This window comes from Stigmatopora argus, chromosome 21 (genome assembly GCF_051989625.1).
Source record: "Stigmatopora argus isolate UIUO_Sarg chromosome 21, RoL_Sarg_1.0, whole genome shotgun sequence".
In the NCBI taxonomy this organism is placed as follows: Eukaryota; Metazoa; Chordata; class Actinopteri; order Syngnathiformes; family Syngnathidae; genus Stigmatopora; species Stigmatopora argus.
In genome coordinates, this window is record NC_135407.1 from 11,814,142 (window position 1) to 11,839,252 (window position 25,111).

The 25,111-nt window shown below is 41.4% G+C and overlaps 1 protein-coding gene across 1 annotated transcript in view; it reads left to right on the forward strand.

Annotated features, from left to right (window-relative positions):
- Positions 1 to 1,882: 1,882 nt before the first annotated feature.
- Positions 1,883 to 25,111, forward strand: part of thsd7aa (thrombospondin, type I, domain containing 7Aa) — a 148,591-nt gene continuing 125,362 nt past the window's right edge. Inside the window, exons 1-2 of the mRNA XM_077590456.1 lie at positions 1,883 to 2,358; positions 21,805 to 22,903. Coding sequence (XP_077446582.1) covers positions 2,211 to 2,358; positions 21,805 to 22,903 — 1,247 coding nt within the window. The 5' untranslated portion in view covers positions 1,883 to 2,210. The remainder of the gene's footprint in view (positions 2,359 to 21,804; positions 22,904 to 25,111) is intronic.

Sequence of the window (25,111 nt, forward strand, 5' to 3'; positions counted from 1 at the left end):
TGGACAAAATATAATATGAAAGGCCTTGAAGGCCCTGACAGCCCGCCACTGGTAAATATGTAAGATTGTACCCAAGGGCTCAATTTCCATCTTTAGTCCCTTGTGTAGGTTGAGGATAAACGACGACACATACTAGACACACATACACACACATAGCACAGTTTTAGAAAGCGTTGTGATCACCATTTTTTTTCGTCTAATAGCCAAGCTTTAAGATGATTGGAGAAGAAGTTCAGAGACGGGAGTTCACATATGTTAATTGGTATTGAGTTCCAGGTATATGTGGGACGGACAGAGAAGGTGCTTTGGCTGAAAGCAGTCTTTTTGAAGGGAACTACACGGTCGCCTCTGGAGCCAGCCCTTGTTGATGTGTTGGATTTTTTTGTACAAAATCTTGCAGTGGAGGAGGAGCTTTGTGTTGGAAGATTTTATAAACTAAGGTCGCATCTGCATATTTAATAGTATTGTTCCAGTTCAGGCGCTTGTGTTTTTTTTAACATCTGACAGTGTTGTTGCATTTGTGGCTTTCTGTCCAATACTTTCAAAGCTTGCTTATAAATGGTTTGAATTGGTTTTAGCATTGTTTTGCAGGTCGATGACCAATTTGTTAGGCAGTAACTCATGTGTGATATGATCATTGTGTCAAATCATAAGTTTCCTGACTCAGGTGTTAGATTGTTTCGAAAGAACCTAAAATTGGAGAAATTGAATATAATTTTACTTAGCGTGTTTTTATCTGTCGTTTTAAGACAAGTTGAGACTCAAGAGTGATTCATAGGTATTTAAATTCTAGGACTTTATTGATTGTTTTTCCTTGGACAAAAACGTTGGGTTCTCTTTTATTTTGGCGCTCTTTTTGAGTAGTACATTAGACAGTCTTAGATATGTTTAAGTGTAGTTGGGATTTTTCAAGCCAGTTATTCACGCTCATTATTGCATCTGTGAGTTCCTGTGCAGCATGTTTTTTGTCTTTCGCGTGGACATATAGAACGGCATCATAGGCATACATTTGGCAGGTGACGGTTGAAGGTCAACAGCTTGGCAGATCATTTATGTAAAGACCGAAGAGCAGTTGGCCTAATACTGACCCCTGCAGTACCCCAAGACTGTTATTCCGCGAAGTATATTTTCTGTTTTGTATCCTGACGCACTGTAATCTTACAGGTAAGTATGATTCAATCCATTTTAGCATGCTTGATGAGAAATTAAAATTAGGCAGTTTAGTCAGCAGTATCTGATGGTTGATGGTGTCAAATGCCTTTTTGAGATCAATGAAGACCGCAGCAATAACCACAACTTTATTTCGTTTTTATTTTGTTTTCTAGAAAGAAGCAAATCACCGTTTGGGTAGAATGATGTTTTCCAAAGCCTAATTGCAGCCTGTTAAGGGTGTATGGGTTGCTGTTAATATGATCCACAATTTGGATAATCAATTATATTACCAAGCATATTCACTGCATTCTTTGGGGAAAAACACAAAATTAAAAACTTAAGTACTATACGGGTTACAGCCTGAAACTCAGAAAATAGGCCAGTCTCAAATTCCTAAAAATGTCAGAGTTGTGTTTCCCACATTTGTTACTATTTAAACACAACTGTAAAACCGGTTTGTCTGAGTCCATCTGCAAAAGAGGATGCTAAAGGAAGAGGAGAATGAGTGGGTGTCTATGCATGTGTGTAGGGATGTATGTGTGTGTGTGTGTCTGAGAGAGAGAGAGAGAGAGAGAGAGAGAGAGAGAGAGAGAGAGAGAGAGAGAGAGAGAGAGAGAGAGAGAGAGAGAGAGACAGAGAGAGAGAGAGATAGCAAGCGAGAGAAGGCTAGAGAGAGAGAGAGAGAGAGAGAGAGAGAGAGAGAGAGATGAAGGTGGGAGGGAGGGAGAAAAGGAGGTGCTGCATCAAGCCGGCATAGAGGAGCAGCAGCTGGCTGGATTTAGGGCTCTATTGTTCCTAGTGTTTTGGTTCCAAACCTCATTTTCCCTCATTAAGGAGCAAGGATTGAAAGAGACACTGAAAAAAGTACATTGTCTCCTCCGTCCTATGTCGACCGGATTCATTCTTCTTGGATACACTGGAGTGGCCGAAAGCAAAGCATAAGAAGGAAAACCCACTGCAATTATTTTTCACCTCGTGGCTTGGCTTCTTATTTTTACTTTACTTATTTTTATCCTTCTGACTGCACAGCGAACTACAACGATTTCTGTGCAGTGGCCATGGGGTTGGCCAGCGGAGCTGTTGGGAAGCTCGGGGTGCTGAAAAGGATACTCTTGCTCTTGCAGTTAGCGCTGCTCTTTTCCTTTATGAAGCAACTAGATGCACAAGCAGCAGTGGGGACGAAACCAAGATACATTTGGCAAACAGGTATGTTATGCAGTCCATGCCTTTTGGGTTTTGAAAATGCCGGGCCGTGAAATTGATCATCCATTCAAGACTACAGTCTATCATTTTTAGCTAAATGTTGATATAGAAACATTTTGTCTGCACAATATGCAGGAAAGCTACTAAACTTGGCACTACGTGTGCGTTCATGAAATGTTGTTTGGTCCAGTGGACCAGTTAGACAAAGTTTTATTTTATTTTTCAGGGCTATTTCTTTCTGCAGACATGTATCAATTACTACTACTGTGTAATTCTCCACCCCATTATGTCTCACGGCTGAAGATAACAGTAGTAAATCCTCGATGTCTTTGGGTTGTAACTCTCTAAATGCAGGTGCTATTTGTTAGCCTTCTACTCCTATTGACATTTTTCATCACAGTTTCACAAATGTGCCACTGATGTTGAATAAAGAGTGCATTGCGGCGGGTAACTAACCCCCCCCAAAAAACAACAACAACAACAACAACAAGAAAACAACATCAGTATTTAAATTACTAGTCTATTATTTTGTTTAGGTTTGTGATGAAGGTAAGATGGCTAATTATGTGTGTTGAGTAGGAAATGGGTGCTACAATAACCCTATTATTTTGGGTGGTGCCTTGCACCAGTCATAGCTCATTCACTACGGGAGTGGAGCACATGGTCAGAGGGACACAATACCAATGCTTCCTCCAGTGAACAGAATGAAGGGGAAGAAAGCATGGGGGAGGAGAGATGGCAGCATAGTAGAAGGACAGACAACCCCTGCTCCCTGACTTGTCAATACGGGAATGCACATTTGGATCATGGTGGATCTAACTCTTCTCTTTCACGGCAGTCTAATCCCCTCTCTGTTGTGCTCAATCAATGTGCCCGTTTCAACCCCAGTTGTTCCACCTGATCATTGATTCATACAATTTATCTTCCGTACCCCCCATCTTCGTAAGGGTTGCGGAGGTTGCCGGAGCCTATCCCAGCTGACTTCAGGGGAAAGGCAGACTACACCCTAGACCACTGTGCCGCGGCACACTGGTGTGCCATGAGCAATAGTCAGGTGTGCCGCGGAAAATTGCAAGAAGTCATAGAATGTTAGGGTTAGGGAGAGAAAAATTCAGAGAGAAAAATTAATATGAATAGAACGAGATTAAAATTTAACCATTACAAGGTTAAAATCAAAATATGATGAACATTAAATTATAGATTATACTGTTACAAGATTCAAATTGTGAAACAGTCATTTGGTTGCTTATTTTTCTCTAACATGAACCGGAAGAGAATATGCAAACTTCCCACAAGAAGGTCCAAGCCTGCAATCGAACCCTCAATCTCAGAATTGTAGGGCCGACGTGCTAACCACACACCCCCTAAACAATATTTTTTAAAATCTAAATTGTTTTAGTTGACAAAAACTCCCGTGGATTTAGTAAACTAGCATTGCCATTATGTAAAGGGTAAACTGAATAAATTTAAATTTTGTCTTGAACGTCATTACGTCCAACTCAATCTGTGCTAAATGTCTGGTACAAGCAGCACAATTGAAGCAGAGACCCTGTAGTCGTAAATTAAAAATAATTGACTTGCAGTAAAATGTACACAATCTTACAGTGTTTCCTGTAAAGCACATTCGCAAATAAACACAGTTATATTTGATTTATGATAGTTTTGAATAAATCTCATCTCAATATCTGAGCCACTTATGCTCACAAGGGTCGCAGAGGGTGCTGGAGCCTATCCCAGCTGACTTTCGGGCACGAGGCAGGGGACACCCTGAATTGGTGGCCAGCCGATCGCAAGCCACGAGGAGACGGACAACCATTCACTCTCTTTACTTCCACTTAGGGTCAATTTAGAGTGTCCAAACAGCCTACCAAAAAATTATCCAAAGACGATTGCCTTTGACGACTTTTAATAATGTTCCTATAGTGCAACAAACAAACGTCGGCAAAATGACTCGGCACTCGATGTCTCAGCATGGCGCACGACTGAGTGGTTTCCTTTCCTTTTCTTACATTTTTCAAATCAGCCACACAATGCTTTAAAGTCAGGGTATGCTTGGTGTTCCGAAGAACCTTCTGTGTCAATATTGTCGCGATTGTGGATTGGTTTCGGTCATATTGCCTTTCAATTTCAGTCAACCCCATGACACCTTCAAATTTTTTCAACACCTTCAATTATTCTTCAATCGACGACGGGCGCGCTTCTATTCATTCACGCTCGTCATTTTCTTCGGAGGCACAATGCTAAAAAAAGAAGCTGCTTTATCCACACTCGAAAAACTTGACAAAAATATTGGAGTGGAAAAAAATGCACAACACGCTCTGATTCCATACAGGAAGCAAGTCCTACTTTATTGCACAACTTGCCGTCTTTTATTGAGGGAGCATAGTACAGTGAAAACATGAAGGACTCTGCCCTCCTTCGCGATCGTTCTGGCAATGTCTGATATATTTCTTGAAAGGCCAGCCAGACCCTGGCTCATAAACACATGATGCTATCTGCGGCTCACGGCCATCTGCTAATTCTCTGTGACGACGAATGGTAGTCAAAAGTACAGGAGAGAATCTTGAAACATAGTGGTTGTTGTGAGACAGCCAATGAGGTGCCCAGTAGAGTGTAGCGAGGTTATAAGGTGTGAATCAATGCATCCGCCACAATTTCAAAATAAAATAAGGTATACAGGAAAAGCATTTAATTCTGGGGAGATTTCAAAATTTGGATCTTTTTCAAATCTCAAAATTTTGTACCTAGAGAAACTCACATGTCAAGCTGTGAAAATTTGAGGTCATTTCAACAAAAATTGTCAATTTTTTTTGACCTACGAACTGTGTTCAAACATTTTGGAACACCCTGTATATCTCAATGCAATAAGTCACAAAGATTTTATTCTGTCATACCCATTACTTGGAGCCTATTAGCTGCAGCCACAGAAGCAGGTTAGAATCTTTGGCATGCGTATTTAGGTCAATTACTGCTGATCCCTGCTCAACTTTTAGTACTGTAGAGCTCTTTCAGCCATGAGTACCACCTTAGAATTGAGTTGAGTTTCTGAATACTAATGGAATAAAAATAAAGTGGTCGAGGACTATAAGATGACCAAGTATACTTCACAAAGAAGACATACAGTAAATCTTAAAAGATATTTTTTCATTCATCGCCATGAGACTTGAAAAAAGTAATGGAACCAAAATCTATGCATGGGTAAACAATTGTACAGTTCTTTTATTTTCTTTTTTAAAAATTCATTTGAATTATACTTCATATATTTTATTCATTATTATTCTAAGCAGGAATCATATTTAAGAATATTCTTATTTACAGTAACTGGCTGACGAGCAATGTAAACCAAAACATTTGTTTCAATTGTACGATTAACCTCTCGATGCATGTTGTACCAAATTAGTCACATACTAGATCAAAGAAGCCTCATTCATTCATTCATTTTCCATAGTGCTTATCCACACAAGGGTCACGGGGGGTGTTGGAGTCAATCCAAGCTAACTACGGGCACCAGGCGGAGGACACCTTGGATTGGTAGGAGGCCAATTGCAAGGAACACAGACAACCATTTGTGTACACACTCATACCTAGGGGGAATTTAGAGTGTTCAACCAGCCTACCAATCATGTTTTTATTTGTAGGCCTGCGCGGGCTGGGCCGGTGGACTGAGCTCATGGTTAATGCATCAGCCGCACAGATCTGGGATCGAGGGTTCGATCCTAAGTGGGTAATCACTGTGTGGAATTGGCATGTTCTCCGCGGGCTTGCATTGGTTTTCTCCGGGTACTCCAGTTTCCTCTCATATCACAAAAACATGGTAGGCTGTTTGAACACTAAGTTGCCCCTAAGTATGAGTTTGACCGTGAATGGTTGTCCATCTCCTTGTGCCCTGCAATTGGTTGGCCACCAATTCAGGGTGTCCCCCGGCTGGTGCCTATAGTTAGCTGGGATACGCTCCAGAACCCCCCTCGACCCTAACAGTTTGGAAAATGAGTTGAATGAACGAATGAACTTGATTTGCATCTACTTGAATCACAAACAGAAGTAAATGATTCTTGAATCTTTCTTTTTTATCTTTGCATCAAGGTTAAAACAACAAGTTGTAAACCCTTTAAGAGAAAGAATCTACTTTGACGAGTATTCCACCCTTAAGTATATTTGTAGTTGTTCAGTGTGAGGCCTACTTACCATAATTGCACTCAGACACATAGATTTTATGTACTGCACTCTAACGTGATCTCAAGGAGCATGTTACACTCAGGGCATTACACATCAGTTAAACACTCGACCCAACCCCATGGTTTAGTAAATACTAAATGTACTGTTGTAAAGAATCTAAATGCTGACATGCTTACTTCTTGATAGTTCAGGACAAAACAATAACGTGTGCGGTCGATTGGTCGCCGGTCTTTTGGTCGCCGTCTTTTGGTCGCCAGTCTTTTGGTCGCCCCGACCGCGACAACGGGCGACCAAAAGACCGGCGACCAAAAGACCGACGACCAAAAGACCGGCGACAAAACAAGGTAAAACAACACGGTCTACGCATCAATAAAAGCCAACAATGGCCATGAGCAAATTCACTGAGCCGACGTGTGTGTATAAGAGTTTGTATGTACATGGGTTGTCCCTTTAAGAAGCTACGTCAGTCAGGGTCTTAACAAGTTCTCCAACAAAAAACAATAAAAGTCCGGGAAATTTGGAGCTTTTCTTTAGCCTAATAATTAATAGGGAATTAAGTATGACTAAATAGTAATTCTCAGTTTGTATTTAGGGAATTTGAGCACCGATTTAAATGGTAATTATCACTTACCTTCCGGGCGACCAAAAGACCGGCGACCAATCGACCGTGTACCAACCATATAGATCCTGAAAACCAGACCATTGTTTGTTGGTATTTATGATGACTTTTGACAGAAAGGGCGAAAAAGCCTATGTTGTTAATAATAATTTTTGAAATGAATATATATTTGCATATTTATCACATATACAGGTTTCAGATCCTAAAAACAATTTTAGTATCACACAGAGACAACCCTAGGAAAGAGAAAATTCAGTTTCTAAATGATGATTTTATTTACCAAGGCAGAAAAAAATTACAAACTTGTCCAGCACTCTGTGAAAAAGTAATTGCCCCCTGAACCTAATAACGAGTTGGGCCAACTTTGGCAGCAATAACTGAAATCAAGCATTGACAATAATTTGTAATGAGTTTTTCACAAGACTTAGGAGGAATTTTGGCCCACTCATCTGTGAATGACGGTTTCAATTCTGCAATATTAGAGCGTTTTCTCGCATGAAATGTTTCAGACCGGACTTTGACTTTGCCACTCCAAAACCTTAACTTTGTTTTGTTGTTGTTGAGCCTTTCAGAGGTGGACCTTCTGTTGTGCTTTGGATTGTTGTCATCCTGCATGCTTCTAGAGCGCACAAACTGAGGGCCGTACGTTCTACTTCAAAATTTGCTGGTCGACAGCAGAATTAATTCTTCCATCAATTCAGCAAGTTGTCCTGGTCCTGAGGTAGCAAATCAGCCCCAGACCAACACGCTGCCACCACCATGCTTCCCTTTTGGTATAATGTTCTTTTGGTTGGGATCCTGTGCAATGTTTTCGAAAAGATGTAACGGGCCACATACCTTCTGATAAGTTCAACTTTTGACTCCTCAATCCACAGAATGTTCTTCCAAAAGTGTGGAGGATCATTAAGATGTTTTTTTTGGGGGGGGGGGCAAACGTAAGACTAGCCTTTATTTTCTTTTTGGACAGCAATGGTTTTCGCCTTGGAATTGTGCAATGGATGCCAGCTTTGGCCAGTGGATTTCCTATAGTAGAGTCATGAACATTGACCTTAACTGAGGACAGCGAGGCCTGCATTTCTTTCGATGGTTTTTCTAGGTTCTTTTGTTGACCTCCTAGATGAGTCGTTGTTGCACTCTATATATATATATATATATATATATATATATATATATATATATATATATATATATATATATATATATACGTTGATACGTTGAAGGCGCTACCGGAAAATGCACCGCCCGCCACTGATATATATATATATATATATATCAGTGGCGGGCGGTGCATTTTCCGGTAGCGCCTTCAACGTATCAATCCAACCCTCAAAAACTATTTTATGGCTATAAAACCTCTACTGCAGCTACAGCTGCGACACATAAAAAATAATCAATAAATTAATGCACAAAAATGGGGTAAAATCCACTTCCTAGCAGCATTTCATTATTAAATACAAATACTGGAGCTTTTCAGACATTAAAACCAGGCCAGGGGGTGATTTTCCCGGGAAAAGACAGCGATGAACGTCAATGGCGTACGGGCAAACATTGCCCGAAAATGGGGTAAAATCCAGCCCAAAACAGCATTTATTGATTAAATACAAATACTGGAGCTTTTTAGACATCAGAACCGGGCCCGGAGTATCATTTCCCCGGTAAAAAGACAGCGATGAACGTCGATACGTCCATACGTGAAATGACAAAAAATGCACTAAAATTAGGTAAAATCCACTTCCTAGCATCATTTATTGATTGAATACAAATACTGGAGCTTTTGAGACATTACAACCAGGCCAGGAGGGTGATTTTTCCCGGGAAAAGACAGCGATGGACGTCAATGGTGAAACGCCAAAAATTAAACTGGGGTAAAATCCACTTCCTAGCAGCATTTTGTGATTAAATACAAACACTGGAGCTTAAATACAAACACTGGAGCTTTTCAGATATCAGAACTTGGCCCACAATTGAAATATTATTTAGGAATATAGCCATTGTTGTAATTTTACTCACCAAAAATCCTTTTTACACAATATCCATCCTCCTTTCTTTCTTCCTTCTTTCCTATCGCCATCGAAGCTATTGATGAAAGTCGAGCCTGTCCTGTCATATTTCCGGCATAGTCCGTTTTGAAAATGGCTTTAAATTAACACAACAATATTCTATTTGGTGGTGCAGCTAAGTTAGTGCACTGAAAGTCCCGCAAACACCATTTTCCCGGCTGTAACAGGCTTGCTAGCTTCGGAGTTGACCGCCCTTTCTTAATGATGTTAATTTTGTTCAGGAAAAGTCCGTCTGGAAAATAGCTTTGAGAGCAAACAGAAGCCATTTGTTTTTGCTTCTGTCGGCCCTTGTGGGTGGAGTTTGCGATCTCGGCTGCCTCGGGTATTGCTTTGGCCCGCCTACTAGCCAATCATAGTTTGTGAAAGCAATGACATGTCCCAGCCAGCAAAATGCTAACGCCTATGAAAAATCATTGTGGGGTTGCCAACTCGAAATCTGATTGGTTAAAAGCAACAGTCTAGTTTAATGCAGCAGAGCCCGCAGAACTGATTGTGAAGGCTTTGAGGCAGATCTGATCTGGCAACAAATAATGGCTGAAATGTGATTGGTTAAATGCTTCAATATGAAAACACACATCTGGAAGCAGTGCAACCAGGGGGAAAAGCAATGAAAGGAAGCTAACAGACCATTTGGAATAATAAGTATTGATGGACAAAATATAATATGATTCAGATATTTCTTAGGCCAGCAGAGAAGGCCTTGAAGGCCCTGACAGCCCGCCACTGATATATATATATATATATATATATATATATATATATATATATATATATATATATATACATACATATATATCAGTGGCGGTCGGTGCATTTTCTCGTAGCGCCTTCAACGTATCAATCCAACCCTCAAAAACGATTTTATGGCTAGAAAACCTCTACTGCAGCTAGAACTGCGACACATAAACAATAATCAATAAATCAATGCACAAAAATGGGGTAAAATCCACTTCCTAGCAGCATTTCATGAGTAAATACAAATACTGGAGCTTTTCAGACATTAAAACCAGGTCAGGGGGCGATTTTCCAGGGAAAAGACAGCGATGAACGTCAATGGCGTACGGGCAAACATTGCTAGCTAGCTTCGGAGTTGACCCCCCTTTCTTAATTATGTCCATTTTTTTCTGGAAAAGTCCGTCTGGAAAATAGCTTTGTGAGCAAACAGAATCCATTTGTTTTTGCTTCTGTCGGCCATTGTGGGTGGAGTTTGCGATCTATGGCTTTGGCCCGCCTACTAGCCAATCATAGTTGGTGAAACCAATGACATATCCCAGCCAGCAAAATGCTAACGCCTATGAAAAAAATTCTTTTTAACTGTACACAATATCCATCCTCCTTTCTTTCTTCCTTCTTTCCTATCGCCATCGAAGCTATTGATGAAAGTCGAGCCTGTCCTGTCATATTTCCGGCGTAGTCCGTTTTGAAAATGGTTTTAAATCAACACAACAATATACTATTTGCTTGTGCAGCTAAGTTAGCGCACTGAAAGTGCCGCACACACCATTTTCCCGGCTGTAACAGGCTTGCTAGCTTCGGAGTTGATGTCCATTTTTTTCTGAAAAAGTCCGTCTGGAAAATAGCTTTGTGAGCGAATCTGCAACAGAATCCATTTGTGTTTGCTTCTGTCGGCCATTGTGGGTGGAGTTTGCGATCTCTGGCTCACTATGGCTTTGGCCCGCCTACTAGCCAATCATAGTTGGTGAAAGCAATGACGTATCCCAGCCAGCAAAATGCTAATGCGTATGAAAAAGCATTGTGGGGTTGCCAACTCGAAATCTGATTGGTTAAAAGCAACAGTCTAGTTTAATGCAGCAGAGCCCGCAGAACTGATTGTGAAGGCTTTGAGGCAGATCTGATCTGGCAACAAATAATGGCTGAAATGTGATTGGTTAAATGCTTCAATATGAAAACACACATCTGGAAGCAGTGGAACCAGGGGGAAAAGCAATGAAAGGAAGCTAACAGACCATTTGGAATAATAAGTATTGATGGAAAAAATATAATATGATTCAGATATTTCTTAGGCCAGCAGAGAAGGCATTGAAGGCCCTGACGGCCCGCCACTGATATATATATATATATATATATATATATATATATATATATATATATATATATATATACATACCGTGATCTTTCACTATTTCGCGGCTTCAGTACATTGTGGATTTTATATTAAGTATGAAATAAAAGTTCATAAGAATAGCAAAAATCACGCTGAAATCGCAACCGAAAGACAGGATATTAAAAATGGTGGAAGTCAGAGCTCCGCTTCTTCTTCGGTGCTGAAATGGATGGCACTCAGCGCCAAAGAACAATTTCACCGCAGAAGAATAATCATGCGCCGAAGAAGAATTTCATTGCAGAAGAAGAATGACGCGACGAATATTCTAAAACGCTGAAGAGGCGACATCTTGCCTTCTCTTTTGTTGCGAGAGAATTTCCCATCGCGTACATTACCACTCTGATTAAGACTACCACTTGGATTAAGACAACACCGATCCTTTTCCAGCTTTCTTTGGATTTTGAATCGTCGTTTAAGATGCCTCCTAAGCATCTTGTCGAATAATCATTATCGAAGCCACTGCAGCCTCACCGTTGCAGAGCGGAGCAACAGCGTGTCAAGGGTGGTGCGAGGGCGCCGCCTCGAGTGGACGGTCTAGCAGTGACATGGTACGCTGAGGAAGAGTTCCCTAACAGACCTGAAGAGAAAGGTTTATAACATGAATGAGACCAGCATTTTTGCCAGAGGAAGAAGATACCTTCCTGGTCATTCTTATTCAAAGATGAACTGAAAGTGCCAAGAATCACACAGATCGTTTGACACCCGTCATGTGTGGGGATCATGGTAAAGCCAGCCTTAATCAACAAGTTCGACCATCCTCATGCTTTAAAAAACAAGAACTAAGCCTTGCTGCCTGTCTGCTGGATGAGCAACCGGAAAGCCTGGATCACCAATGTTTCATCCCGAACGCGAAGCTGTACCTTGCTGAAAGGGGGCTTCCCTACAAGGACTTGGACTAAAACTCCCATTAACCTGTTTTTTATTTATTTATATCTAACAGAGAGGAAATATTTTCGCTCTGAGTACAATTTTTAAAGTAATTTCATTTTATTAATATATACATTATATTTAGATATTAATACATTACAGACTTCATATGCTTATAACTGTACTATGCAATAAAAACACTTCTTGATAATTGTACTTGTGTACTTGTATTTTGTATAGGCCTCTCATTCTTCGTGGCCCCAGCAGACAACACCTCAGCCGACAAACAAAGCCCAAATGACGAACCATTATCCCCTGGCCTGACAACACCCACCTCCGACTCCAAGACTGCTTTGAACAGACAGAGTGGTAGACTTTCCACCATGAGGACCTGGGTACATTCACAGGCACAATACTGTCTTACATCAAGTACTACATGGCTATGGTGACTGTGGAGAAGACCATCTAGGTATGGTGACTGTGAAGAAGACCATCAGGGTATGATGAATGTGAAGAAGACTATCCACTTCTACCCAAACCGGGAAGCGTGGGGGACAAGCATGGTCCGATCACTCTTCCAGGCCCATGATGAAGCCTTCAGATCCGGTGACAGGGCACTCTACACCGCAGCTCGCGCCAACCTGAGGAGAGGCCTCATGGCTGCCAAAACAGACTACAAGGGGAAGATAGAAGAGCAACTCGACAATCCCAGAATTACGTGGCAAAGCATACAGTCCCTTCATCAACTAATAGGACTGTCCTGTGACTCCTACGGACACAGGTGTTGCACTGGAAAAAGAGCTAAACAGCATTTTTGCCCGCTTTGAGTCCCAAGCCCAGCACTCAGTCACACCATCTCAACCTTCAATAAATCCCAAACCAACCCTGGAAAAAGTCTCAGCCCACTCACCGTGGAGATAGTGGAAGTGAGACGTGTGCTCCGTGCTGTCAACCTCAGGAAGGCCACAGGACTGGATGCAATACCAGGGAAAGTACTCAAGGCATGTGCTGACCAACTAGCACCAGTCTTCACTGACATTTTCAACCTATCACTAGAGCAAGCCACCAACAAAGGCTGCCTAAAATCGACCACTATCATACCAGTACCCAAGAAGTCACCCGGAAACAACATGGTTGACTACCGCCAAGTAGCACTCACACCAGTTATCACAAAGTCCTTTGAAAAAACTGCTAGTGAAACATATCTGTCTTCTCATCCATGATCCCCATCAGTTTGCATATCGGCCGAATAGATCCACTGAAGATGCAATAACCACTACCCTCCACGATGCACTGAGCCACTTTGAGAAAAGAAGAAGCTTTGTCAGAATGCTATAAAATATTATGTGTGCACTTTATGGAGAATTTAAATCTCATTGAATTTGTTTAATTACAATAAAGGCATTCAATTCAATCAACTTTTCTTTGCATGCACTCGACTGTACACCTCAATGAAAAATATATTTGCATGTCTTACTCATTTGAAGGATTTAATAAATAATTTCCTTCATTATTTTCTCACATATTTCATGAAACTTTGGTGTAGATTTATATATTTTTAAAGTTTCTGGGGAATAGTACTGGGAACTTCAAACGGCTTGGGACAAACCATGACAAATAAATAGAACCCCATTATCCACAAATAGGACGCCTCATGCTTAATTCCTTCCGATTTTTATTCATGGATCAGTTTAACACATTCAATACATATTTTGGATGTCAAAAATCCATGTAGCTCAGCAGAGACCACACTATTTCCAGACCGCGTAAAAGTTTCCACATTGACAAAATGTTCCAAAATTTAACATGTACAAAGACAAAGACATATTTATTACATAGCTGTTGCTGTGCATGTTAAAGTATTATCACTCACCATTTAGGTTCAATATAAATTCTTAAGCACCAAAAAAATGGGGGGTTGCTGGAGCTGAATCCAGCTGACTTCGGGTGAAAGGCAGACTACACCCTAGACTGCTCACCAGTCTGTCATAGGGCACAAAGAGAGACAAACGACCATCCGTGCTCAAAATCATACCATCACCAGCGGGAATCAAGCCCTCGCCTGCCCGCACCAAAGTCAGGCGAGTGAACCGGTACACCAAGAGGCAGCTTGCATTCAATTCAATAGAGTTGTTCAAAAAGCTTAAGACTTGTTGAAATATTATTAGAATATCCATTTTGCACATTAAAACCTTAATTAGGTTTTAAGTAGAGCTGTAACATGAGACATTAAAAGATGGAAAAAATGTATTCTTTGATAAGAAAAAAATTAACTACTGATGTTCCAATGTTACTAGCATGACAAGTAGATCTCCCTTTTTATATTTCATACCTGGCATAGTGGAGAGGGGTTTACCATGAGCCGTGGAGCTTCTCATTAAATGGAACATGTTACGTAAAAATGGGCAACAAATTTACTTTAGTCTCCTAATATTTTGATTGTTATGACTTAAGGTTCATCATATTTTGATTTTCATGTTGCAATATTATTTTTCTCACGGATATTACAATGACTTCTTGGCAGATAATTTCCTGCAGCACACCTGAACATCGCTCATGGGACAGCAGTGTGCCGCGGTACAGTGGTAGCGAAACACTGAGTTTGACACTTCACACAGTAAATATAATCCACCCATTTTTACAAGAACCAGACAAATCTGTCAACAGTGCTGCACCTAGGGCAACACAATCACACACTCGGAGTTTAAGTACCGACCGGCTTAGGTACAGGACACAGGCACCCTACAGTTTTATATACTCTGTCTGTACACCTGCTAGTGCAGTGTTTCCCAACCACTGTGCCGTGGCACATTGGTCTGCCATGAGCAATGGTCAGGTGTGCCACAGGAAATTGCAAGAAGTCATACAATGTCTGATAAGAGAATGACTATTGTTAATATAGGCGACATAGTTTGAAATGAAAAGATTTTCAGATGGTGGTGTCCCTTGAGATTTTTTAAATGCAAAATGTGTGCCGCAACTCAAAAAAGGTTGGGAAACACTGTGCTAGTGTCTTGTATACACAGGATTTTTCTCGCTGTCCCCTGGCGCAACGGTCGCAGTCCCTCGACGCGAACCTACACATTCGGAGCCATCTCAACGAATGGACATTCATAGGAACGCTTTACTCACCAGAGATTTCTCAACTCTTTTTGGTTAAGTCTTCAACCTTGGGAAGCCAGGTGCGGAGCAGATTTCCAGCCCGTTAAAAGGGTCTTAAATGCCGTGGCCACGGTCTGTACCTGGATTCCTTCCGGTATCTTGACTCCCAGGTTCGAAGGACCAATGAATGATAGATTCACCAATAGGCATTCCCCAAATGCATACACAAATAAAGAGAAAAAGAGACGTCTCAACTCTCAGGGGAGGGGTGGAAACAGCAGTGGGACGACAATAGTCAAAACAGATGAAAGTCTTGTGGAGTCTATGGTGAACGCAGGTGCAGCTCAAGGCATTTTGGATCTTCTTTGTTTTGTCCACTCCAAGCAGTCTAAGGCGTTTTGTCTTCTTTTTGTTTAGTCTAACTAAGGTTCTCAGGAGCAAAGCATTTACTTCGCAAGCAAACATATAATAATATGAAATTAGTTTAATATTAAAGCAAAGTATATTCTTCATTGAAAGCAAATCTATACATATAAGGGTCGCGGTGGGGGGGTGCTGGAGCCTATCCCAGCTGACTCCTGAATTCGTGGCCAGCCAATCGCCGAGCACAAGGAGACAGACAACCATACACACTCACACCCACACCTAGGGGCAATTTAGTGTTCAATCAGCCTACCATGCATGTTTTTGGAATGTAGGAGGAAACCGGAGTATCTGGAGGAAACCCACACAGGCCCAGGGAGAATATACAAACTCCACGCAGGTGGACGTGATTTGGATTTGAACCCAGGACCCCAGAGCTGTGAGGCTGACGTGCTGACCACTCGCTCCACTAGGCCGCCCTCCATTTTGACATATTCCTCAAAATCAGTGGTGCTCAAACTTTTTTGCTCAAAGATCTACTTTTCAAGGAGCCAAATTTACGCGATCTACCCTTTTTTCCGGGCCAATGACAAAGCTCAGCAGTTGTCTGCCGATGCCAGTAAAAACCCAAAGTAGTGTAGGCAGGTAGTAATCATGATTGGACACGCGATGACGCTGTTTCCCAGCTCAAGTCCCATATCAAATTTGATTTATTTTGATGCTTTGGCTTGATGGAATTGAACTGCTGAATTGCTTCTCAAATCATATCTGTACATTTTGCTTGATTGATTTGAAGTGCTGAACTTCTTCTGTATCATACCTGTACATAATTGTGTACATGTTTGCTGTGCTATGCGTGTAACTGAAATTTTCCTTTCTCATCTAACCCATTTTTTCAAGAGAATTTTTATAGCGCAACATGTCTTTTGGTTCTAAACAAGCCGGGGTCGAAGAAATAATGTGAAACTAATACACACACCTCGACCGGACGTTTGGTCGAAAGACCTTTGGTCGACGGACGTTTGGTCGATGGACAGTTTGTCGAACGGACGTTTCGTCGAACGGATGTTTCGTCGAACGGACGTTAGGTCGAACGGACGTTTGGTCGACGGATTCGCCGCCGGACATTTCGTTGAACGGACGTTTCGTCGTCGCCGGGTTCGCTGGCTCTCAAAATTATAATCATGAGAGAGAGACAGACAGAGTTTACTGTTGAAAGCGATCAACCAGGTAATCTCTCGCTCTCAAAATTATAATCATGAGAGAGAGAGTTTGTAATTGCATTGACAATGTAAGAGCATTAATATCTAAATATCGCGATCAACCAGGTAATCTCTTGCTCTCAAAATTATAATCACGAGAGAGAGAGAGTGAGTTTGTAATTGCATTGACAATGTAAGAGCATTAATATCTAAATATCTAATATCAAAATCGAATCTAATCTAATCTAATCTAGGCTCCATCATGTTTTGCGACCCTTTTGACGAAAAGCGGTACGAAAGATGAATGAATTTATGATTTCAATACTATGTGCTATATATTATGTAAAAAGATATCAAACAATTTATCTAAAAACTTTAAAATGACAAGATTACGGTAATTAAAATGTTGCATGTCTGTCTGATAGCTATGGCATAACACTGAATAGCTGTGATTTTTCAAATGCATGTGGCTGTTTCGTATGGGATTTTTCACCATGCAAACATTCATATTGAATAAGTAGAGCTTTTAAAGTTGACTCACATTTAAGATTTTTTATGCAAAAGAAATAATGAAACAATACTAGAAATAATATCTCCTATTAAGTTTACTAAATATCAGATTGACTTATTTCTATTTTCTCAATGTAACGTGGCCCTCTCATTAAGTGGCCGCAGGCTGATTTGTATTTTATGTCCAATGGTTTATGAATAGCTGGTTGTGATCTTGGTACTGTGTGGTTGAGTGATTAGCAGTCCTAGTCTCTTATAAACCCTTGTTTTCTTCCAGCTAATCCATGTTTCCTGGAATCTTTATGAAATCCAGTGAGCGTGCTCGAGGATTGGCCTAATAAGGGATTAAGAGCTTTTCATCAAGATGTTTCTTCCTCTTCATTATCATTCCCTATTCGCACTTTCCTCAAATAAACCCTCATCTAACATATGATCTGGATTTTTTTGGTGTTGCCATTTGACTTGTACTGTGCATTATTGTTGTGTTCTCATCAGCATATGTGCTGTTCAATTAACTGTAGTAGCTCTAGTTACGATACAATTTTTTCAGCTGACGAAACATGGATATGAAAATAATTGTTCCAAGATACGATCATTTGTCCAAGTTACTACACATCAAATGTGGTCCAGCATATTAATGTAGCAAGGAAGTGCTGCAACGCTAGCCGTAGACTTACTTTCTGGAGCCATCATGTAAGCAATACAGGCCAGTGGTATATCAATCAATACCACACTCTACTCCACATTTGTATTTCCTCATTGCAAATGAGGTTATCGTTTGGGAGACTGTGATTTCTGAGGTGACTCGAAACACACCTCTTGTTAAAAAAAGAGCAATCTCTTCAGAAATTGGAATTCATACATGCCTTATCGAAAGTAAAATAAAGGACCTGCAACATCTCATTATTTGCTTTTTAAGATGCAGCGCAAAACCTGTCATAAGCCATGTCATGAATTACGCGTCACAGCTTTTACGGTCGTAAACTCGATCAGACTCAACTCTAGGAAATTGTAAATAGACGACTGCTTGTACTCACTTGCTACACCCACCCTAGAGAGAGAGAAAGAGAGACCATGTTCTAACAGAGTAACAAATAACTACAGTGGTACCTCTACATACGATCTTAATTCGTTCCAGGACTGAGCTCGTATGTCGTTCTTCTCATAACTCGAACGAACGTTTCCCATTGAAATGAACTGAAAACAAATTATTCGTTCCAACCCTCTGAAAAAACACCAAAAACAGGATATTGGATTAGAAAAAGTTTTATTTCTTCTAATTCGCCATCTATTAACAAAGTAACACATAACTAGTGGTTTAATAGTAATAAAATGTGTTTAATAGAACTAAAATTAGACGGATTTCGCGGATGGTAGAGAGAGACAACTAGAGGGAGGCGGCGGGGGAGGACTTTCCACGGCAACGCACTTGTAACAGAACAAACCAATTTAAATCAACTTGGATTTATATATATATACAGACACACTCAATCATATGTTTAATGTAACTTTACACGAAACTGAATTCAAATTCTGTTTTATTTTTTTGTAACCTTTGTTCTCCGGGTGGACTCCACCCGGACGTTCAGCGGGAGTTTTTAAAAGGAACGCATCAAGAGTTGTTTGTTTTTGCCTTCCCTTCAAAATTTTTCGAAAATGACGTGCACAAATGTCCTCACAATACAATAACGCGCGACCACTTGCCAGCTTGTCAGGGTGCCTCTTTTCTACAAAATCAGAAAACTCTTGCTACTTCGCTAGCATGTGTGCAAGAGAGAGTGCATGAGAGAGAGCACGTAAGAGAGAGCATGCGAGAGAGCGTGTGAGCGAGAGCATGCAAGAGAGAGCGTGAGAGAGAGAGCCTGTGCAAGAGAGCACAAGAGAGAGAGCCTGTGCGATAGAGCGTGCGCGAGAGAACACATCAGAGAGAGCGTGTGAGAGAGGGTGAGAAAGCATGAGAGTGTGCGAAAGAGCAAGAGAGAGAGTGTGCAAGAGAGCTATCCGAGAGAGCGTGCGAGAGCGTGCGATAGAGCGTGCGATAGAGCGTGCGATAGAGCGTGCGATAGAGCGTGCGATAAAGCGTGCAATAGTGTGCGATAGAGCGTGCGATAGAGCACACACAAGCGAGCGTGCGATAGAGCGCACACAAGCGAGAGCGGGCGATAGAGAGCACACAAGCGAGAGCATGCGACAGAGTGTGAGAGTGTGCAAGAGACGTATGAGAGAGTGCGAGAGAGCATGCGAGAGAGACAGAGTGCGAGAGAGCAAGCGAGAGAGACAGAGTGCGAGAGACCGTGAGAGATAGAGAGAGACAGGGTCTTCCAACATGACAATGACCCGTTCAAAGCCGAGAAAAACAAGGAGTGGCTCTGTAAGAAGCATATCAAAATTCTTGCGTGGCCCATCCGGTCTCTAGCTCTAAAACTAAACCCAATAGAAATTCATTAAAGGAAGCTCAAACTCTGTGTTTCTCAGCGACAGCCCAATAACCTGACTGGTCTGGAGCAGATCTGTGTGGAGGAGTGTGCCAAAATTCCTCCTGCAGTGTGTACAAACCTAGTGGAAAAACTTCAGGAAACGTTTGACCTCTGTAATTTTAAACAAAGGTCACTGTAACAAATCTTAACCATGGTTTTCTCTGGTGTTCAAATACTTATTTGCAGCTGTATCACACAAATAAATCGTAAATCAAATCATGCATTTTGATTTCTGCATTTTTCTTTATCTATCTCCAGTAAACATGCACCTGCCATGAAAATTTCAGACCCCTCCATGACTTTTAAGTAGGAGAACTTGCAAATATAGCAGGGTGTTCAAATACTTATTAACTTGACTGTATGATGCATTACAATTTTTAAGAGTGATATAGGATTGGATTGGATAACTTTATTCATCCCGTGTTCAGAAAATTTCATTGTGACAGTAGCAAGAAAAGGCATCTATATAAGTTAGACAGTACAGTCGCAAAGGCCGCAGAACAACAAAGCAAAAGAACAAAGTACAAAGCAAATCAAAGTAAATGGGATCATTAAGAATTAAGACAGAAAAGCAGCAAAAACACAAAATGAGCAAGAGTGGACAGAGCTACCGCCACCGGCTGCCACTTGAACAGCGCGATTTTGGTTGCGGTAGCAAAAACGGATACAGGCTCAAAAGACGTAAAGTTGGACAAAAACTGGAACCACACATAGGAAGTCTTCCACAAGATGGGGAACTTCTGCAGACCGTGACCGAGGTAGAGAAAATGCAGAGTCACTCTTCCAAGCTTATCTGCACAGTTCCTCAGTAGTCTGGAGCTGAAGAAAACAGCAGCAGGGCAGAACTCCTCGACTCCGTTGCTGGTAAGCGCCAACAGCTCTTCCATCTTATCCCATGATGGAATGGTTGGTCAGAAGCGTTGCCTCTTCTCCCGGCACTTTTGTACAGCTCCGAATCTCCGGCGACACCGAGGTGTTGCTCCTTCTGTTGCGAATTGTAACAGCTAGTCCCATGTGTGTGACAGCGTAGGCATGGCTGAATGGTTCCAAAAAAGAAGTAGCCGAAAGAAGCCAGGCTGACAGAACAAGGAAAGTTGTAAAAACATTAAAGTAAAAAGTATAAAGTACAAAGTAAAGTAAAAAGGAAAGTAAAAAGGAAAGTATTAAGAAATATTAAAATGTAATTAAAAAAAGATAGAAGGGCTGTAAAATACGAAAAACTTAAGAGTGTACAGAGCTACTGCCACTGACTTCCGCGTGACGGCGCCATCTGAGTGTTAGCGGGTCGGCCTTACAGCTCTGGGGTCCTGGGTTCAAATCCAGGGCCGGTCCACCTGTGTGGAGTTTGCATGTTCTCCCCGGCCCTGCATGGGTTTCCTCCGGGTACTCCGGCTTCCTCCCACATTCCAAAAACATGCAAGGTAGGCTGATTGGACACTTTAAATTACCCCTAGGTCTAGGTGTGAGAGTGCACGGTTGTCCGTATCCTTGTGCCCTGCGATCGGCTGGCCACCGATTCAGGGTGTCCCCCGCCTATGGCCCGGAGTCAGGTGGTGAAAGGCTAAAGCGACCCCCCCCTCCAACACGACCCTAATGAGGATAAAGCGGTAAAGAAAATGAGATGAGATGAAATATACTGAGTGTATTTAATATATTGGTCAGAAAACTCACTAATCCAAACACTGGACGTAAATGCAATACACCTCACGCTATAGGTTTCAATTGTTGATTCACTAACAAAGTTGACAACCAGTCAATTCTAATTAGCAGTCTCAGTCTGACAGCACATGCTGTGGCGTGGGCCCTTTCTTTTACTTCATACCTCATACCTGGCAGGCATACAGAGACAAGACTAGAAGGATAAAAAGAAAATAAATGTACTATTTTGGATATGTTCACTCTTTAAATCTAGCTATGACATTTCATAACAATTTTTCTAATTTTTCAGGGCCATGGGGTCGATGCATGGGCAGTGAGTGTGGCCCCGGTGGTAGCCAAAGCAGAGCAGTATGGTGTGCTCACTCTGAAGGTTGGACTACTCTACATACGAACTGCAACAAGACAGAAAGGCCAAAAAAACAACAAATCTGCTTTAGAGTGTGTGACTGGCACAAAGACCAGTATGACTGGCAACTAGGTGCATGGAATCAATGTGTTCCTGTGTCAATGCGAAGTGCAAGAGTGCAAAAGCCCACTGTGTGCACTCGGGGCGAGGAGGGGATACAGACCCGTGAGGTAGGATGTGTCCAGAAAGTGAATGGTGAGCCAGCAGAGGATGCAATTTGTGAATACTTTGAACCCAAACCCCGTCTCGAGCAGGCCTGCTTAATCCCTTGTCCACGGGATTGTGTATTATCAGAATTCAGTCAATGGACACCCTGTTCAAAGACCTGTGGGATGGGTTTACAGAACAGAATTCGCGTCGTTCTTGCGGCGCCATTATTTGATGGAGCAGCCTGTTTAAACCTGACAGAGTTTCAGACATGCCAACTAGGTTTGTGTGAAGGAGAAGAGAGCCAATATACTCTCCGGGTTGGATCCTGGGGGCCATGCTCTATGCCTGTCAGCAAACAGGTCAGACAAACTGTCGAAACAACACAAGAGAGTCCCATGCCATCCAAAGAAAGTGATAACTTCACAAAAAAAGCGGAAAAAAAACAATCAAACAGAAGGGACAAACAAAGCACAGCGGGTGCCAAGAGGTCCATTCAGTGGGGTGAGATTGAAAGAGGTGGAGAAAAAACACTAAAGTCCAACAGGAAATTGGACAAGGTGAACAGAAAACCTGACAGACCATCCCGTCAGGCAGACCGACCCAACCGACAAAGAAAGATGAAAAACAAAGAAAAACGAGAGAAAATTCGAGATAAAGTCCGACAGAGGGAAAGGAGCGTGGTAACATATCCCGACACCAGAGAACTTAACAAAAACAAACGGAACAGGAACCATCAGAATCGCCCAAGAGGAAGGTTCTGGGATCTGCAAATTGGCTACCAGACAAGAGAAGTCATCTGTGTTCACAGGAGTGGGACTGTTGAAGACCTAAGGTAGAAATTGTTTATTCCAAGACACTTTCAAATCTAATTACACCATGCTTTGTAGTGTTTTTCTTGTTCCATCCTTCTTTTATACAGTGGTACCTTGAGATACGAGCTTAATGCATTCCAGGACTGAGCTCGTATGTCGATTTATTCGTATCTCAAATCAACGTTTCCCATAGAAATGAACTAAAAACAAATTAATTTGTTCCGACCCTCTGAAAAAACACAAAAAAACAGGTTATTGGAATGGAAAAACATTTTTCTTTTTTTCTAATTTGCCATCTATTAACAGAACAACAAATAACTAGTGGTTATGATGTTTAATAGTATAAAAAATAGATGGATTTCACAGAGGGGAGGGAGAGAGGGACAGAGACAGAAAGAGCGAGAAAGAGACTTTTGCACAGCAACGCGCTCAAAATATAACATAAACAAATTTAAATGAACTGGGATTACGATACAGACACTCAAAAACAGGTTTAATCTAACTTTACACTAAACTTAATTCTATTTTTTTTTACATTTTTATACCTTTCTTCTCCCGAGTTGGCTCTATTTGCATTACTGTTTTTTTTCATCTGACTTTCAGCTGCAACCTATCGAGGGTAGTTTGCTTTTGTCTTACCTTCAAAATATTCCAAAAATGAAGCACACAAATGTCCTCACAATAGGATAACGCATGACCACTTGCCAACGAGAAGTAGTATACTCCTCTCGTATTAGCGAGCAAGCTCAGCCACGCATACACCATTCTGCACTGGGGGAAAAAAAACAGAAAAAATGCAACACTCAGCCCAGTGCTCATAGAGACATTTACATGAGGGAGTTGCGATGGGAAAGACAGTGCCCATGTTGCTCTCAAAAGCAGCTTCTCACGTTGACCACTCCTGGCTGTATGCTCGTATATCAAAATTTGTCTCGTATCGCAAGGTAAATATTTGCAGGAAAAATTTAAACGTATCTCAAATTGCTCTTATGCCGGGGCCCTTGTATGTCGAGGTATTACTGTAAGGCTAAATTTCACTTTCTCTTCCTCTTACTACCTCTTACGGCCATAGAGGAAAATAGTGTCAAAGAAAGAAATAGTCAGAATTTACATTAATTAGATAAAACCTGAATTATGGGGCTCTGCACCATGTTGTGTCCCTTTATAAAGCATTAGTTGTAACGTTTTGCTCTTAATTTTGCTTTAAATTTAAAGAAGTTAGATAATTTAAATCACCAATCACATAATCATATAACTCTCCCCGTGCCCGTGTGCCTTTCTCCGGTGCTCCTGTTTCTTCCCCCATCCCAAAAACGTGCATGATAGGCTGGTTGGACACTCTAAATTACCAATACATATGAGTGTGAGCGTGAATAGTTAAAAGTTTTGTTGCATTGGACACTGTTATTGGCTGGCAATCAATTCAGGGTGTCCCTCGCCTACTGCCCTAAGATTGCTGGGATAGGCTCAGGGGTCCCTTGTGAGGATAAGCAGAACAGAAAATGAACAAATGACATAATCCAATTCGCATTTAAAATATATAATCTTCATCTATATCTGTTTTCATATTCATTATTCTTCCAAATCCATGAGCCAATGGCCATTCAACAATCCTATTTCTTTTGTGATGTTATTGTTAGGTGGGCAAGCCTTTGTGCTTTTCTTAAGGCATATTCACAACTGCCATGTTTGGTCCAGACAAAACCTGTAAAGTTCATGGTGCACACATTTTGGGCTGGTGTGAATTCAAAACAGGAAACTCTGGTGCAGACTAAACATCTGGTCAAAGACCTCACTGGAGAGCAGCAAAGTGCGGTGAGGTTCCAGTCTGGTGAAGCACAGTCAAATTTAAACTTATTCACCCTTGTAGAAAAAAGATAATATAAAAAAGAATATTCTATGATATGCTATATACAATACCAAATATAACATAATATAATATTATATTATATGATATGATGTGATGTGATGTGATGTGATGTGATGTGATGTGATATGAAGCCAGCAGCATCCCCACACTTGGGATCAATGTGAACCATGGGACATTCAATTTGTATTTCGGAAGGCATCCTCTTCCAAAAAGGCTTGTCTCATCATAATCCATGTTAAAAGCCATTCTCTTCAGTTATGTTAGGGAACTCTCGACGTACCGTGTCGCTGCCTGTTCCGGCCGGGCTAAGATCACGGGGCAGACCTTGCCTGCCGCCGGCATGCGGCCCCGGCTCGCC